The sequence below is a fragment of the Somniosus microcephalus genome, chromosome 4 (assembly GCF_052327205.1).
Source record: "Somniosus microcephalus isolate GS21.2 chromosome 4, FLI_Smic_1.0, whole genome shotgun sequence".
NCBI lineage: Eukaryota > Metazoa > Chordata > Chondrichthyes > Squaliformes > Somniosidae > Somniosus > Somniosus microcephalus.
The window spans coordinates 92021970-92038784 of NC_140990.1; the positions used below are offsets into that span (position 1 = coordinate 92021970).

Genomic DNA, 16815 nt, shown 5'->3' on the forward strand with positions numbered 1-16815 from the left:
GCTCTCAGGGCAGGTACAGCATGGGTTAGATACAGAGTAAAGCTCCCTCTACACTGCCCCATCAAACACTCCCAGGGCAGGTAAAGCACAGGTTAGATACAGAGTAAAGCTCCCTCTACACTGTCCCATCAAACACTCCCAGGGCAGGTGCAGCACGGGTTAGATACAGAGTAAAGCTCCCTCTACACTGCCCCATCAAACACTCCCAGGGCAGGTACAGCACGGGTTAGATACAGAGTAAAGCTCCCTCTACACTGTCCCATCAAACACCCCCAGGGCAGGTACAGCACGGGTTAGATACAGAGTAAAGCTCCCTCTACACTGTCCCATCAAACACTCCCAGGGCAGGTACAGCACGGGTTAGATACAGAGTAAAGCTCCCTCTACACTGTCCCATCGAACACTCCCAGGGCAGGTACAGCACAGGTTAGATACAGAGTAAAGATCCCTCTACACTGCCCCATCAAACACTCCCAGGGCAGGTACAGCACAGGTTAGATAAAGAGTAAAGCTCCCTCTACACTGTCCCATCAAACACCCCCAGGGCAGGTACAGCACAGGTTAGATACAGAGTAAAGCTCCCTCTACACTGTCCCATCAAACACCCCCAGGGCAGGTACAGCACAGGTTAGATACAGAGTAAAGCTCCCTCTACACTGTCCCATCAAACACTCCCAGGGCAGGTACAGCACGGGTTAGATACAGAGTAAAGCTCCCTCTACACTGTCCTATCCAGTCCCACTCAGAGGGGACTGGGTGTGTGCAGGGGGGTGAGACACTGACCTTTCACCCTCCGGGAGGCTGGGAGTCGGAGGGCAGAGAAGGAAGTTCTCGTTCTAAGGCAGTGCTTCCCTGTGAAGTTCAGGGGGCCTCACCTTGGCGTGGAAGCCGTCATCCAGCAGCACGTTCCTGGGGTTGAGGTCGAGATGGAGGAGCGGCGGGTCCAGCCCGTGAAGGTAGTTCATGCCCAGGGCCACCTCGTGGATGAGGCGGATCCTGAGTGGCCAGGGTATGTTCACCTGCTCCTGCAGCGAGGTCAACGAGCCGTTCTCCATGAATTCCATGACGATCCCGAGGGGCCCCTCCGGATCCCGGTACAATCCAATCAGGCACATGACGTGCCGGAACCGCAGGCTGTTCATCAGCTCAGCCTCGCGCAGGAGATTTTTGTTCTCCGCACTGCAGGAAAGAGAGAGAGGAGAGAGCCACCGGGTGAAAGGGAACGATTCACTCCCGTCTGCTACTGTACGGCCCGTGTGTGTCTCAGTGTCAGCTCCAGTACATGTACAGTACACAGCGGGTAAAACAGAATGATTCACTCCCGTCTGGTACTGTACGGCCCGTGTGTGTCTCAGTGTCAGCTCCAGTACATGTACAGTACACAGCGGGTAAAAGAGAACGATTCACTCCCGTCTGGTACTGTACGGCCCGTGTGTGTCTCAGTGTCAGCTCCTGTATATGTACAGTACACAGCGGGTAAAAGGGAACGATTCACTCCCGTCTGGTACTGTACGGCCCGTGTATGTCTCAGTGTCAGCTCCTGTACATGTACAGCACACAGCGTGTAAAAGGGAACGATTCACTCCCGTCTGGTACTGTACGGCCCGTGTGTGTCTCAGTGTCAGCTCCTGTACATGTACAGCACACAGCGGGTAAAAGGGAACGATTCACTCCCGTCTGGTACTGTACGGCCCATGTGTGTCTCAGTGTCAGCTCCTGTACATGTACAGCACACAGCGGGTAAAAGGGAACGATTCACTCCCGTCTGGTACTGTACGGCGCGTGTGTGTCTCAGTGTCAGCTTCTGTACATGTGCAGCACACAGCGGGTAAAAGGGAACGATTCACTCCCGTCTGGTACTGTACGGCCTGTGTGTGTCTCAGTGTCAGCTCCTGTACATGTACAGCATACAGCGGGTAAAATGGAATGATTCACTCCCGTCTGGTGCTTGTGGAAATTGACATTATACTTAGCATGCTGGGTAGAATAAAATGGCCAAGTAAAAGTACAAACTTGCTTAGGTTGTAGCTAAAGCAAGAAAAAGTAAATATGTCACAACGTGTCCAGGACCAAGAGATCTTTCATAATACCCACCCACATTGAGGATGTGATAACAGCTATAATTGACTCACTAGCACAAGGGAGGCATAAGGCTATAGAATAGATAAACTATTAATGATTGTTGCTAGACAAAGAAGCAAAACTATTGAGTAAGCTAATCATCTTGGTAACAAGATGATCAGACATGAGTAAGTAAATCATCTTGGTAACAAGATTCAGACAGAACCACCTGACAGAATATATGATTAACTAACCTTGTCTGGAGATATTTCTGTCCTGCTGACCTTTTGATTGTCCTTGTGTAAACTCTTAATTTGTTTAAAATGATACAATACCATTACACCTGATCTATGGAACGCTTGCTTGTTTGAGTGTATAAATATGCTGCATTCGCAGATGTCCTTTAGAGATGTTGGCCTAGCCTTTGTCCAGGCAGCTCTCTCCTTGTGCAAGTAAAAAATTAAACTCACAATCTGACGGTACTGCTTGTGTTTAGAGTCTTACTCGGGTCGAGATTTCGACAGTAAAACTTGGAGGCAGTGTTGACAAAACAATATGCAGAGGGAATTCCGTGTACAGCCAATAGTGCCAGTTGCGTAGGATTGTCAGGAGTTACTCAGACCATGACTTGGTCAGAACCCCTCAATGTGCAAGTAGATAATTACAGGAATCAACATACCTTTTTACTGTCTCAAGAAGTACCAGTGAATTTATTAGGAAGAGACATATTATGCAAAATGAAGGCAACGATTGTTTGCTCTGAAAAAGGACTTGAAGTCCATGTTCCCGTAGACAGATGTGGTATGCACCCACTGCAGATCAATTTATCCCCGGTCCTATATGCATGGCAGATTTGTGAAGATGGTCTTAACAAAACATTGTCAACTATTATAGGCTCCCTCCAATTTGTCCTTAGATCGGTGTCCGAATACCAGAAAGAATTGCATTTGGGCCATTGGCATACAGAGCCCCACTGCACAGCCTTTTATGATGAGACAGGAATGGACAAATACCACAAAAGATATTATAAGCCCGTTCTGCAACACAGATATTTGCTGAAAATTCGGGAAATTTTAATTGGTCCCGAAGGCATAGCCGTCGCTGTTCTTTTACCCATGGAAGCATGGGACCTGTTTGAAGAAAAAGACAGTAAACCACACTGCACCCTAGCGGTGGCACAAGGACATGCTGTGGTAAACCACTGTTTGTATTCCACTGTGTACATGCCTGGACATGCCTCGGCTGACTCCTCCCACAAGTCCTAGTATAAAGGTGACTGCTCCCCAGCCCTTTGTATTTCTGGACCGGTCGACCACTCGAGGCAGACCTTCATTCTTTTGTTAATAAAAGCCTTTAGTTACTCTCTTAACTCTCAGTCTTTTATGAGTAATTGATAGCGCATCAATTTTATTAACAAAATTTTTATAATGGAGAAGATCCTCACACCAGCATGCCTGGACTTAGATCATCGGGAGGCGGACTCATCCACCAAGTTTACTCACTGGCTTAAGTGTTTCGAAAAATTCCTGACCGCCTCCGCAGCAATCAAATCGGACGAGGACAAACTGGATGTCCTGACCTCCAAAGTGAACCACCGAGTGTACTCGGTCATCCAAGACGCGACCTCGTACGCGGACGCTATCAAGCTCCTCAAGGACCAGTACACGCATCCAGTGAACGAAGTGTACGCCAGGCACCTTCTGGGGAGTCGTAAACAACAACCTGGGGAATCGACCGTGGAATACCTTCAGGCACTGTCTGTGCTTGGCCGGGCCTGTGGTTGTAAGGGTGTAAAGGCCGCCGTGTACACAGAGGAACTTATCCGGGACGCTTTTGTAGCGGGCCACAGATCCAATTACACCCAACAGCGACTGTTGGAGCAGAGTGACCTCGACCTCAACAAGGCCTCTGAACTCGCACTATCATTGGATGCAGCCTACCGGGGCATGGATGCCTACTCCTCTGCACCGTGGACGCCGCGGGGAATGACAGCCTGGGACACGGTAGGACCGCCTCATAGCGCCGTGCCACCCCAGCCACACCCCAGCAACGGCCCAACTACCGCAGCAGTGTCCCAAGGCCAGACAGCAGTGCCCCAAGGCCAGAAATGCTACTTCTGTGGCCAGGCAAAACACCCCAGAGCGCGCTGCCCGGCGAAAAACGCGATCTGCTCGGGCTGCGGGAAGAAGGGCCACTACGCTAGCGTCTGCAGGGCCAAAGCCACCCCGAACCCCAGCAGCGCCGCGTGTGGGCCATGCGGGCCACCATCTTGGGCCTCCCCGGCCATGTGCGAACCACCGGTACAGCAGCCATTTTGGACGCCTCCAGCCACATGGGGATCATGGACGCCGCCATCTTGGACGACAGCCGGAATGCAGCAGGCCCCCAACACCGCCTCATCTGATACCCGCAGCGACACACCGACCCCTACGCTGGCATCCGTTACACTGGACCAAGCGAGACCGCACCAGCTGGCCAGTTCCACAATGGACATTAAGGTAAATGGTCACGATACAATCTGCCTTTTTGACTCTGGGAGCACGGAGAGCTTCATCCACCCCGACACGGTGCGGCGTTGCTCTCTCCCAGTCCTGCCTGCGCACCAGCGGATTTCTATGGCCTCCGAGTCCCAGTCGGCGGACATCGGCGGCTACTGCGTGGTGACACTCGTAGTAGACGGGACTGTGTACGATCATTTTAAACTTCTGGTCCTGCCCGACCTCTGCGCTGCTGTCCTGCTGGGATTAGATTTTCAGTGCCACCTTAAAAGTGTTACGATGGCGTACGGTGGACCCCTACCCCCACTCACAGTCCGCAGCCAGCAGCTTCCAAATTGCCCGCCGCGCACCAGGTGCAACCTCTCCACACTCAGAGTCACCCCCCCGCCACTGTTTGCTAACCTCACCCCCGACTGTAAGCCCATCGCCACAAAGAGCAGGCGATACAGTGCCGGGGACAGGGTTTTCATTAAAACCGAAGTGGAGCGGCTCCTGAAGGAAGGGATTATTGAGGGCAGCACCAGACCCTGGCGAGCCCAGGTTGTGGTCATTAAGACCGGCGAGAAGCAGCGCCTGGTCATCGACTACAGCCAGACAATAAATCGCTACACCCTGCTGGACGCCTACCCACTCCCCCGCATAGCTGATATGGTCAACCAGATCGCGCAGTACCGCGTCTTCTCGACCATTGACCTGAAATCAGCGTACCACCAGCTCCCTATCCGCCCTGAGGACCGCCAGTATACTGCCTTTGAGGCAAACGGCCGCCTCTATCACTTCCTTAGGGTTCCCTTTGGCGTCACCAATGGGGTCTCCGTCTTCCAAAGGGAGATGGACCGGATGGTAGATCAAAATGCGTTGCAGGCCACTTTCCCATATCTGGACAATGTTACCATCTGCGGCCGTGACTTGCAGGACCATGACGCAAACCTCGAAAAATTCCTCCGCACCGCCCAACTCCTGAACCTGACATATAACAAGGAGAAGTGCATATTCTGCACAAACCGTCTCGCCATCCTTGGCTGTGTTGTGGAACACGGAGTCATCGGCCCCGGCCCCGACCCCGACCGGATGCGTCCTGTTATGGAACTCCCACTGCCCCACTGCCTCAAGGCCCTGAAGAGGTGCCTAGGGTTTTTCTCCTATTACGCCCAGTGGATCCCCTACTATGCGGACAAGGCCCGTCCGCTGATCAAGTCCACCTCTTTTCCCTTGACGGCAGAGGCCCGCTTAGCCTTCCACCGTATCAAGGAGGACATTGCCAAAGCCACCATGCACGCAGTGGACGAATCCATCCCCTTCCAGGTGGAAAGCGACGCGTCCGACTTTGCCCTGGCCGCTACCCTCAATCAGGCGGGGAGACCCGTGGCCTTCTTTTCACGAACCCTCCAAGGCCCGGAGACCAGACGCTCCGCTGTTGAGAAGGAGGCCCAGGCGATTGTGGAGGCTGTGCGTCATTGGAGGCACTACCTGGCCGGAAAACGATTTACCCTGCTCACTGACCAGCGTTCAGTTGCTTTCATGTTTAACAACAAGCAGAGGGGCAAAATCAAAAACGACAAGATCTTGAGGTGGAGAATTGAACTTTCCACCTACAATTACGAGATCTTGTACCGGCCCGGGAAGCTCAATGAACCCCCGGATGCGCTATCGCGTGGCACCTGCGCCAGCGCGCAGATCGATAGACTGCGGGCCCTCCACAATGACCTCTGCCACCCGGGGGTCACCAGGTTCTTTCACTTCATCAAGGCCCGCAACCTGCCTTACTCTATTGAGGAGGTCAGGACCATGACCAGGAACTGCCAAGTCTGCGCTGAGTGCAAACCGCACTTTTATAGACCAGACAGGGCCCACCTGATAAAAGCCACTAGCCACTTCGAGCGCCTGAGCTTTGATTTTAAAGGACCTCTCCCCTCCTCCGACCGCAATGTGTACTTCCTCAACATTATTGATGAGTACTCCCGTTTCCCGTTCGCCATCCCCTGCCCGGACATGACCAGTGCCACGGTCATTAAATGTCTGAACGACCTCTTCACCCTGTTCGGTTTCCCCAGCTATATCCATAGCGACCGGGGCTCATCGTTTATGAGCGATGAACTCCATCAGTACCTGCTAACTAGGGGTATTGCCACAAGCAGGACCACCAGTTACAACCCCCGGGGGAACGGACAGGTGGAAAGAGAAAATGCGACAGTTTGGAAGGCCGCCCTGCTAGCCTTAAAGTCTAGGGGCCTTCCAACCTCCCGCTGGCAGGGTGTGCTCCCCGATGCGCTCCACTCTATTCGGTCACTGCTCTGCACTGCCACTAACGCCACCCCTCATGAGAAAATGTTTGTCTTCCCAAGGAAGTCCACATCGGGGACATCGCTACCACCATGGCTGATGTCCCCAGGGCCGGTCCTACTGAGAAGGCACGTGAGGACCCATAAAACGGACCCCCTGGTCGAGAGGGTCGACCTCCTCCACGCCAACCCCCAGTATGCTTACATTGCATACCCGGACGGGCGGGAGGACACAGTCTCCATAAGAGACCTTGCACCCTCGGGGGCCGCAGTAACCCACTACTCACTACCACACCCCCCCACGATCCGATATCCAGCCCCAGCAGACGGCAGGCCTGGGCCCCGCGACCCGCTCGACATCTACGAGGACGACACGCCTGTGCCACAGCCTACGCAGGACTCGACGCCGGAAGCTCCACTACCCCTGCCGTCGCCACGCCGATCACAGCGGCAGACAAGACCTCCGGAGAGACTCCAATACACTAACTTTTAATACACTTCACCCCGCCGGACTCAATTTTAAACAAGGGGTGAATGTGGTAAACCACTGTTTGTATTCCACTGTGTACATGCCTGGGTCCTAGTGTAAAGGTGACTGCTCCCCAGCCCTTTGTATTTCTGGACCGGTCGACCACTCGAGGCAGACCTTCATTCTTTTGTTAATAAAAGCCTTTAGTTACTCTCTTAACTCTCAGTCTTTTATGAGTAATTGATAGTGCATCACATGCACCAAGGGACTTGGGACCAATGGTTAAAAGAATGGGAGGACTAGGAATAGAAAAAGAGTGGCAAGTGCCTCAGGGTACCTTGGTCCAGTATGAAGAAAATCAGGGATACGGGGTGGAGTTGCAGACAAGCCTGCTGTTCGAAGGCAAATTTGAGGCAAGGGTGTTGGACATCCATAGCTTCCCGCTCCTACCAGAAGTAGAGAAACTTCTGAGTCAAATCCCCAAGCAAGTATGGTCTAGCCACCCCAATGAGGTCGGAAAGATGTTAACTGCACAACCCTACAAGGTTACCCTCAATCCTGCAGTCCCACTCCCAAGAAAGGCACAATATCCTCTCTCCCAAGCAGCAGAACAAGGCATTGAACCAGTAATCAAGTCCTTACTTGACCAGGGCATTATAATACCAACAAGAAGTCGGTCTGCCGGGATGCCTGCCCGCACTCGCCGCCGCTTACTATGCTATACAACAAGCACAAACTGTGACTCTAAATCATCATACAGTATTACATGTCCCACACTCTGTCGAGGTGCTGTTAACCAAATGCGCCACTCAGCAACTAACATCAGCACGTACCATTAAGTATGAGGTAGAATGACTGTCCAATTCAAACTTGACCATAAAGCGATGCGCAACCCTAAAGCCAGCTACGCTCCTCCCGACCATTGAGGATGGCACACCCCACTGCTGTGAGACGGTAACCCAGCTGGTCACCAAACCCCGAGTGGGCTTAAGTGAAACACAGCTAGAAAATCCAGATTTAATATATTTCATCGACGGCTCAGCCCTCCGAGATGACAAAGGTACTTCCCGCACTGGCTACGCCATCACGACGGACAATTCAACTGTAGAGGCAATGTCGTTACCAAACTCCTTTTCAGCACAAGCAGAGCTATTCGCGCTCACAAGAGCTTGTACCTTGGCCACAGACAAAACTGTTAATATTTATACAGATTCAAGGTATGCCTTTGGAGTTGCCCATGATTATGGACAGATCTGGAAATTTAGTGGTTACTTGACCTCCGCAGGCTCAACGATCAAGAATGCAGAACAAGTTAACAATCTTTTACGTGCTGTCCAGAGCCCACGTAAAATTGCTATTATTAAATGTCAAGCACACACAGGCAATCAGGACCAAATTGCATTGGGCGATGACAGGGCTGAAAAAGGTGCTGCTTTGTCAAATACAGGTTCCCAGGTGTCAGCCTATGTTCTTAAAAACACAAAACCCGTTGATTTGCCGCCCACATTGGATGATGTATTGGCCTTTCAGTCACAGGCCAGTGCTGAGGAGGTGTTAGCCTGGGCACAAGATCAATGTGATAAAACACCTAAGGGAGTGTGGGTTCACCATGACGGCCGCGTGGTGGCACCCAGATCTTTGCTCCCATGGATTGCCCGCTGTGTTCATACTTTCACACATGCGGGCAAAGGGGGGACGGCAGACTATATCGCACAGACATGGTACGCACCGGGTATTTCGGCAATTGCAAAACAAATTAGTGAAAAGTGTACTACCAGTCAGACGATGAATCCGGGAAAAACGGAGAAAGTACAGTCTGCCTCCCACCCAAATCCAACAGGACCTTTTGTGAATTTGCTAATGGATTTTATTGAATTACCCGCATGTATGGGTTTTAAGTATGTATTAGTTATTATAGATGTGTTTTCTAAATGGGTTGAAGCTTTTCCATGTAAAAAGAATGACGCTGTTACCGTCGCTAAACATTTGTTAAAGGAAATTGTACCACGATTCGGTATACCTGTACAACTCTCGAGTGACAATGGGTCACATTTTACTGGGACAATTATGCGAGAGATGTGTAAGGCTTTGCAAATCAATCAGCATTTTCACTGCAGCTATCATCCACAGTCAGCTGGGCTGGTGGAGCGATATAATGGAATGTTGAAAAATAAGTTAGCTAAGCTATGTGATGAGACTGGACTCAAATGGGTCGAACTGTTACCCCTAGCATTGATGGTAATGCGGTCAGCAACAAACAGAACAACAGGATTATCACCACATGAAATCATCATGGGACTCCCCAACGATTGCCTTTTTTCGCACCGTTTACTGCTAAACAAATGGACATTCACAAAATGGATGAAAATATGCTAAACTATTGCATTGCTCTAACAAAATGTATTTCTAGTTTCCATTCGCAGGTAAAAGAAGCCCAAGTTGACCCTGCCGAAGGAAGATGCCACAGCTTGCAGCCCGGCGAGTTCGTCTACGTAAAGGTGTTCAAGAGAAAGAGTAGCCTTCACCCAAGATTTGAGGGTCCGTCCCAGATCCTGTTAACCACCAACGCTGCTGTAAAGGTGAAAGAGAGGCCAACATGGATCCACGCCTCGCACTGCAAAAGAGCCCCAGAACCCGAGGAAGAGGAATCGCCAAACCCATCAGTAAATGGAAATGGACATTAGGACTATGTTTCCTTGTGACACTTATAATACCTGTAATGCCCGAATTGCATGTAAACACCTTTCTGTATATGTCTTACACTTATGCTAGGGGAACTAATGCCTCCAGTTGTTGGGTATGCACACAGGTGCCCATCCGTACAAAGGGAGGAATTCCATTAAGATCTATCCCCTTTAATTCCAATAAAATGGCATATTGGCTGATTCAACAAAATTCAGAAAAGGCAGAAGCCATGGAGTTAGAAAGGCTCCGAAGAATCCAGATCTGATTAGATTATTGTCCTAGTTAGGACAAAAGGGGGGAACCTGGAAATTGATGTTATATTTAGCATGCTGGGTAGAATAAAATGGCCAAGTAAAAGAACAAACTTGCTTTGGTTGTAGCTAAAGCAAGAAAAAGTAAATATGTCACAACGTGTCCAGGACCAATAGATCTTTCATACTACCCACCCACATTGAGGATGTGATAACAGCTATAATTGACTCACTAGCACAAGGGAGGCATAAGGCTATAGAATAGATAAACTATTAATGATTGTTGCTAGACAAAGAAGCAAAACTATTGAGTAAGCTAATCATCTTGGTAACAAGATGATCAGACATGAGTAAGTAAATCATCTTGGTAACAAGATTCAGACAGAACCTCCTGACAGAATATATGATGAACTAACCTTGTCTGGAGATATTTCTGTCCTGCTGACCGTTTGATTGTCCTTGTGTAAACTCTTAATTTGTTTAAGATGATACAATACCATTACACGCGATTTATGGAACGCTTGCTTGTTTGAGTGCATAAATATGCTGCATTCACTGATGTCCTTTAGAGATGTTGGCCTAGCCTTCGTCCAGGCAGCTCTCTCCTTGTGCAAGTAAAAAATTAAACTCACAATCTGACGGTACTGCTTGTGTTTTAGAGTCTTACTCGGAGTCGAGATTTCAACATGCTGTACGGCCCGTGTGTGTCTCAGTGTCAGCTCCTGTACATGTACAGTACACAGCGGGTAAAAGGGAACGATTCACTCCTGTCTGGTACTGTACGGCCCGTGTGTGTCTCAGTGTCAGCTCCTGTACATGTACAGTATACAGCGGGTAAAAGGGAACGATTCACTCCCGTCTGGTACTGCACGGCCCGTGTATGTCTCAGTGTCAGCTCCTGTACATGTACAGCACACAGTGGTGTAGTGTCCGAGGATCAATAATACTCAGACTGCAGGAGAACAATAAAACAGGTATTTACTGAACAGAGAGTAATTCAAGACTGAAATACAGAAGCCTGCTATGGCTTTATATACAGGGGTGGTCACTGCCGGTACTGCAGTATAGAATCAGTTCTTCTCTTAAAGGTACATACACAACAATTCCTCCCCTTTTAGATAAACAGTACATAACATTCATTTAACAACTAAATAATAACTAATTACAATTACAATTTTCTCTGTACTACTGTATATACATCAACTGAAATAATCATTTATAAGTTCAGTCTTTGAGGAGGCTTCCTGATCCTGACTGGATAGCGCCTTTCTCAAGTATCCTGTTCTTGCGGCGGAGTTGATTCTGGCTCATTGTCATTGGTTGGTTCGTCAGCTTCCAATACCACTGCTTCTGAGGTAGACGCAATCTGTACTTCAGGTTGATTACCAGGTGCATCTGCTCATGGTATGGGTTTGGCTTGTTCCTGTGACTCTAGAATCTGGTCAGCATGGCGTCTCACGATGCTCTCTCCAACGTCCACTGTGTACATTAGTGGTCCCTGCTGTGTGCATATCGTTCCTGGCTGCCATTTTTCTGTTCGGTAGTCGCGGGCCAAGACTGGTTGCCCTATCTTGAAGCTCCTGGTTGGCTTCTCATTTATGTGCTGGAATTGCTTATCCTCAACATCTCGTCTTATGTTTCGTTTGAGCAAATCCAGGCGACATCTTAGCCTTCGGTTGAAGAACATCATGGCTGGAGCTTGGTTGGTGACTGCATGTGTCGCATTCCGGTAAGCAAACAAGAAATTATCCACCTTGTGTTGTAGTGGTATGTCGTCATTATGCATTGCCTTTATGGCCTTTTTAAAGGTCTGAACAAACCTCTCAGCCAATCCATTTGTGGCTGGATGATATGGGGCAGATGTGCAATGCTTCACCCCATTATTCCTCAGAAACCTCCGGAAATCCTTTGACACAAACTGTGGCCCATTGTCGGAGCAAATCTGTTCTGGCAAGCCATTCCTGGCGAAGATGGTCCGTAGGACTGCAATAGTTTTCTCCGTGGTGGTGGAGGACATTTTGATGACCTCTGGCCATTTCGAATGGGCGTCCACAGCGATTAGGAACATTGAGTCCATAAATGGACCAGCAAAATCAATGTGTACCCATTGCCATGGAGATGAGGGTCACTCCCATGGATGTAGCGGGGCCTGTGGTGGAGCGTTTTGGACCTTCTGGCATCCTGTGCATCTCTTGGTCATATCCTCGATTTCTTTATCGATTCCCGGCCACCACACAAACGCCCTGGCTAGGCTCTTCATTTTTACCCCTCCCAGATGACCCTCATGAAGCTCATTGAGCACTCTATCTCTCAACTTGGGTGGAATTACCACTCGGGATCCACACATCAAGGTCCCCCGGCACACTGACAGCTGTTCTCTCCTTGGCGAGAATGCTGGCAACAGTGAGTCGCCATGTGCTGGCCATCCCTTCACCGTCAAATCATAGACCCGAGAGAGTGTCGGGTCATTTCGGGTTTCCTTCTCTATACTTGAGTTTGTAACAGGTAGACATTCGACTATGGTCGCATGGAATATCTCAACAGGGTCCACTGCAGGTGCTTCCTCTACCGTAGGCAATGGTAGGCGCGACAGCCCATCAGCGTTTCCATGCTGTTTCGTACCCTTGTACTCTATGTCGTACTGATGTGCCCCTAGAAAAAGTGACCATCTTTGCAGCCGTTGCGCCGTCATCACCGGAACGCCCTTCTTTGGGTTAAAAATGGAGACCAGGGGCTGATGGTCAGTCAGTTGGGTGAATTTCTGCCCGTGCAGATAGTGATTGAACTTCTTCACCCCCCACACCAGGCTGAGGGCCTCCCTGTCAATCTGGGCGTAGTTACGCTCGGCTGAGGTTAACGAGCGCGACGCAAAGGCTATTGGCCTCTCTGAACCGTCAGGGAATTTGTGTGACAGCACCGCTCCGATGCCGTAGGGAGACGCATCACATGCTAACCGAATCGGTAGTGTTGGATTGTAGTGGGCCAATACTTCTTTTGAAGTGATTAGGCATTTACATTTCTGAAAGGCATGCTAACACTCATCACTCCATTTCCATGTTACTCCAGTTTGCAGTAGGGCATTCAGTGGGTGCAGAATTGTAGATAAATTCAGCAAGAACTTATGGTAGTAGTTCACCAACCCGAGGAACGACCTCAGTTGCGACACATTTTCCTGTGCTGGAGCCTTGACTACTGCCTCAATCTTGTCCGGCGACTTATGCAACCCTTCCTCATCAATCATGTGGCCACAATACGAGATTTGTCTCCTGAAGAACTCGCATTTGGGACGGTTGGCTCGTAGCCCATATTCCTGCAATCTCGTGAGCACCTGCTCCAGCTTGGCAAGGTGTTCACTGTCATTTTCGCCCGTAACCAGGATGTCGTCCAAATAACACTGGGTCCCCGGGATCCCTTGCAGGACTTGTTCCATCGCCCTCTGCCAAATAGCCGGGGCTGATGCTACCCCGAATACCAGTGAATTATACTGGTAAAGGCCTTTGTGAGTGTTTATCGTGAGGTATTTCCTAGACACTTCTTCCACCTCCATTTGTAGATACGCTTGGGCCAGATCAATCTTTGCAAAGCGTTTCCCTCCAGATAGTGAGGCGAAAATATCTTCTATCCGGGGAAGTGGATATTGTACTGTGTGCAGGACTGGGTTCACAGTTACCTTGAAGTCCCTACAGATGCGAACCTTCTTCGGTTCCCCAGGCGTGCTGCACAATGATTTCTTCATTACAGGAACGATGGGTGTGGCCCACTCGCTCCAGTCCACCTTGGACAGCACACCCGAATGCTCCAGACTCTCCAGCTCTGCTTCAACGGCTGGGCGGATCGCGTAAGGTCTGGCCTTAAAAAATTTTGGGTTTGCGTTATCTTCGATTTTTATCATTGCTGTTACTCCTTTTAGAGTCCCAAGTCCTTGTTGGAACGCCTCTTTCACGTCAGTTAGAATTTTTGACAGTCGTCCAGGTGTGACGTCATCATCCTTTTTATCAGTCACAATAGGATCCTGCTCCTATTTCGTGTGTCTAATTCTGTTAGATTCAGGAGATGGTTCTGTGATAGTGGATTGGCGGTTAGGGTCAGATCAGCCATGATCTTATTGAATGGCGGAGCAGGCTCGAGGGGCCGACTGGCCTACTCCTGCTCCTATTTCTTATGTTCTTTTGTTCTTAGCGCCTGAATGGAATGCCAATCCAATTGTATTTTTTGGATCCATTCACATCCCAATAATGGTGGTCCTCCATCTGGTAGTATATATAGATACAGTTTTTGTGTTTCCTTGCCGTTGTATTCAACTGGCACCCTTAATTTTCCTCTGGGGTAGACTTTTTGCCCCGTGTATGTCTTCAATACAATGGACGTGTCCTTCAAGGGTATGTGTGAGAATAGCCGCTCATAGTCTCATCGATTCATGACAGTTAGGGCTGATTCTGTGTCCAATTCCATCTTTACTGGGGACCCTGCTATCATGAGGGTGACCCAAATGGTTCAGTGATCCTCCTTTGCGATCACGTTGCGTAACTTTAGACAACTTAGTCTCCTGCTCCCGGAGTCCTTCTCACTCTCCTGATCTTCTGAACTACTGTCTGTCAATTTCTTTACTTTCTTGTACTTTTCCTTAGTAGTTCTTGTAGTGTTGGTTTTCTTTCCCGACCTGCAGACTCTTGCTATGTGTCCCATTTTCCCACATTGCCTGCATACTTTGTCCTTAACCCAGCAGTCCTTCTGATCATGGGTTGTTCTGCCGCAGCGATAGCACTTTTCTGCTCCATACGCCATTTCGTTAGCGCTGTATTCCTGTGGTTTCTGTTGTATTTCCGCAGCTCCCCGTGCTGCTGCTTCGTAGGATACTGCCACGCTGAAAGCCTGTTCTAGCGTCAGGTCCTTTTCCGAAAGTAGTCGTTTCTGGGTTCCTTCACTCTGGAGCCCGCAGACAAACTTATCCCGCAAGGTGTCTGCCAGTCCTGCTCCGAACTGGCAGTGCTTCAATAACTTGCGTAGTTCCATAAGATAGTCAGCATTGTTCTCATCTTTGTGCTGGTTTCTTTCATGGAACTTGAATCTTTCTGCTATCAGCAGCGGTGTAGGGTTTAGGTGTTCCTGTAAGATATTAACAATCTCCTCAAAACTTTTCTCCATTGGTTTAGCTGGGGTAATTAAATTCCGCAATAGGCCGTACGCTCTCACGCCCATCAAATTTAATAATACCGATGCCTTCTTTCCATCGGCCACCTCATTTGCCTCGCAGTACACTTCAATTCTTTCCACATACGTGGTCCAGTCTTCTACCTCGTTGTCGAAAGCAGTGATGCTGCCTCTTTTCGGCATCTTGGGTGATTTAAAATGGCACCTCCCGTGCTTTTTCTTCTTCACCAATGAATTAAAATGGCGCCTCCCGTGCTTTGCCTTCTTCCCCAATGGAATAAAATGGCGCCTCCCGCGCTTTTCCTTCTTCCCCTTGCTGCCACGCTGCTCCTAGCGTTCTACAGGGTAATGGTGGCAGTAGTCAAGGCTCCAGCACCGGAAAATGTGTCACAACTGAGGTCGTTCCTTGGGCTGGTAAACTACTACCACAAGTTCTTACCAAATTTGTCCACGGTATTACACCCACTGAACACCCTACTACAAACGGGGGTACCATGGAAGTGGAATGACGAACGTAGACGAGCTTTCCAGAAGTGTAAAGAATTGATCGCATCAAAAGAGGTGTTGGCCCATTTCAACCCAGCACTACCAATTCGTTTGGCATGTGATGCATCACCCTATGGTATTGGAGCGGTGCTGTCGCACAAATTCCCAGACGGGTTGGAGAGGCCAGTAGCCTTTGCGTCTCGGTCACTAACCTCAGCCGAGCGCAACTACGCCCAGATTGACAGGGAGGCCCTCAGCCTAGTATGGGGAGTAAAAAAATTCAACCACTATCTGCATGGGCAGAAGTTCACCTTGCTGACTGACCACCAACCACTTGTCTCCATCTTTAATCCTAAGAAGGGCGTTCCAGTGATGACTGCACAATGGTTACAAAGATGGTCCCTGTTTCTAGGGGCGAATCAATATGAAATAGAATATAAAGGCACGAAACAGCATGGGAACGCTGATGGGCTATCGCGCCTGCCACTGCCTACTGTGGAGGAAGCACCAGCAGTGGACCCTATCGAGATATTTTATTCGTCAATAATTGAACGATTGCCAGTAACGAACGCGGATATAGAGAAGGAGACCCGCAATGATCCGAAGCTGTCTCGGGCATATGATTTGACGGTGAGGGGATGGCCAACACATGGCGACTCACTGTTGCTAGCATTCTCCTCCAGAAGAGAACAGCTGTCAGTATGCCAGAGGACAGTGATGTGTGGATCCAGAGTGGTGATTCCACCCAAGTTAAGGGAGAAAGTGCTAAATGAGCTACATGAAGGTCATCTGGGGTGAATGAAAATGAAAAGCCTTGCTAGGGCTTATGTGTGGTGGCCGGGAATCGATCAACAAATCGAAGACCTAACTAAGAGCTGCTCAGGATGCCAGAAGGTCCAAAATGCACCACCACATGCCCCTCTACACCCATG

The 16815-nt window shown here is 49.6% G+C and overlaps 1 protein-coding gene across 2 annotated transcripts in view; it reads right to left on the reverse strand.

Annotated features, from left to right (window-relative positions):
• The window catches only part of LOC147119511 (receptor-interacting serine/threonine-protein kinase 3-like), an 86864-nt gene that overhangs the window by 41991 nt on the left and 28058 nt on the right, over positions 1-16815 (reverse strand). For both annotated transcript variants that reach the window (XR_015078035.1, XM_085985080.1), the window contains exon 3: positions 876-1179. Coding sequence is in view for 1 of the 2 variants with exons in the window: in XM_085985080.1 (XP_085841206.1) it covers positions 876-1179 (304 nt within the window). In the remaining variant the exon portion in view is untranslated. The remainder of the gene's footprint in view (positions 1-875; positions 1180-16815) is intronic.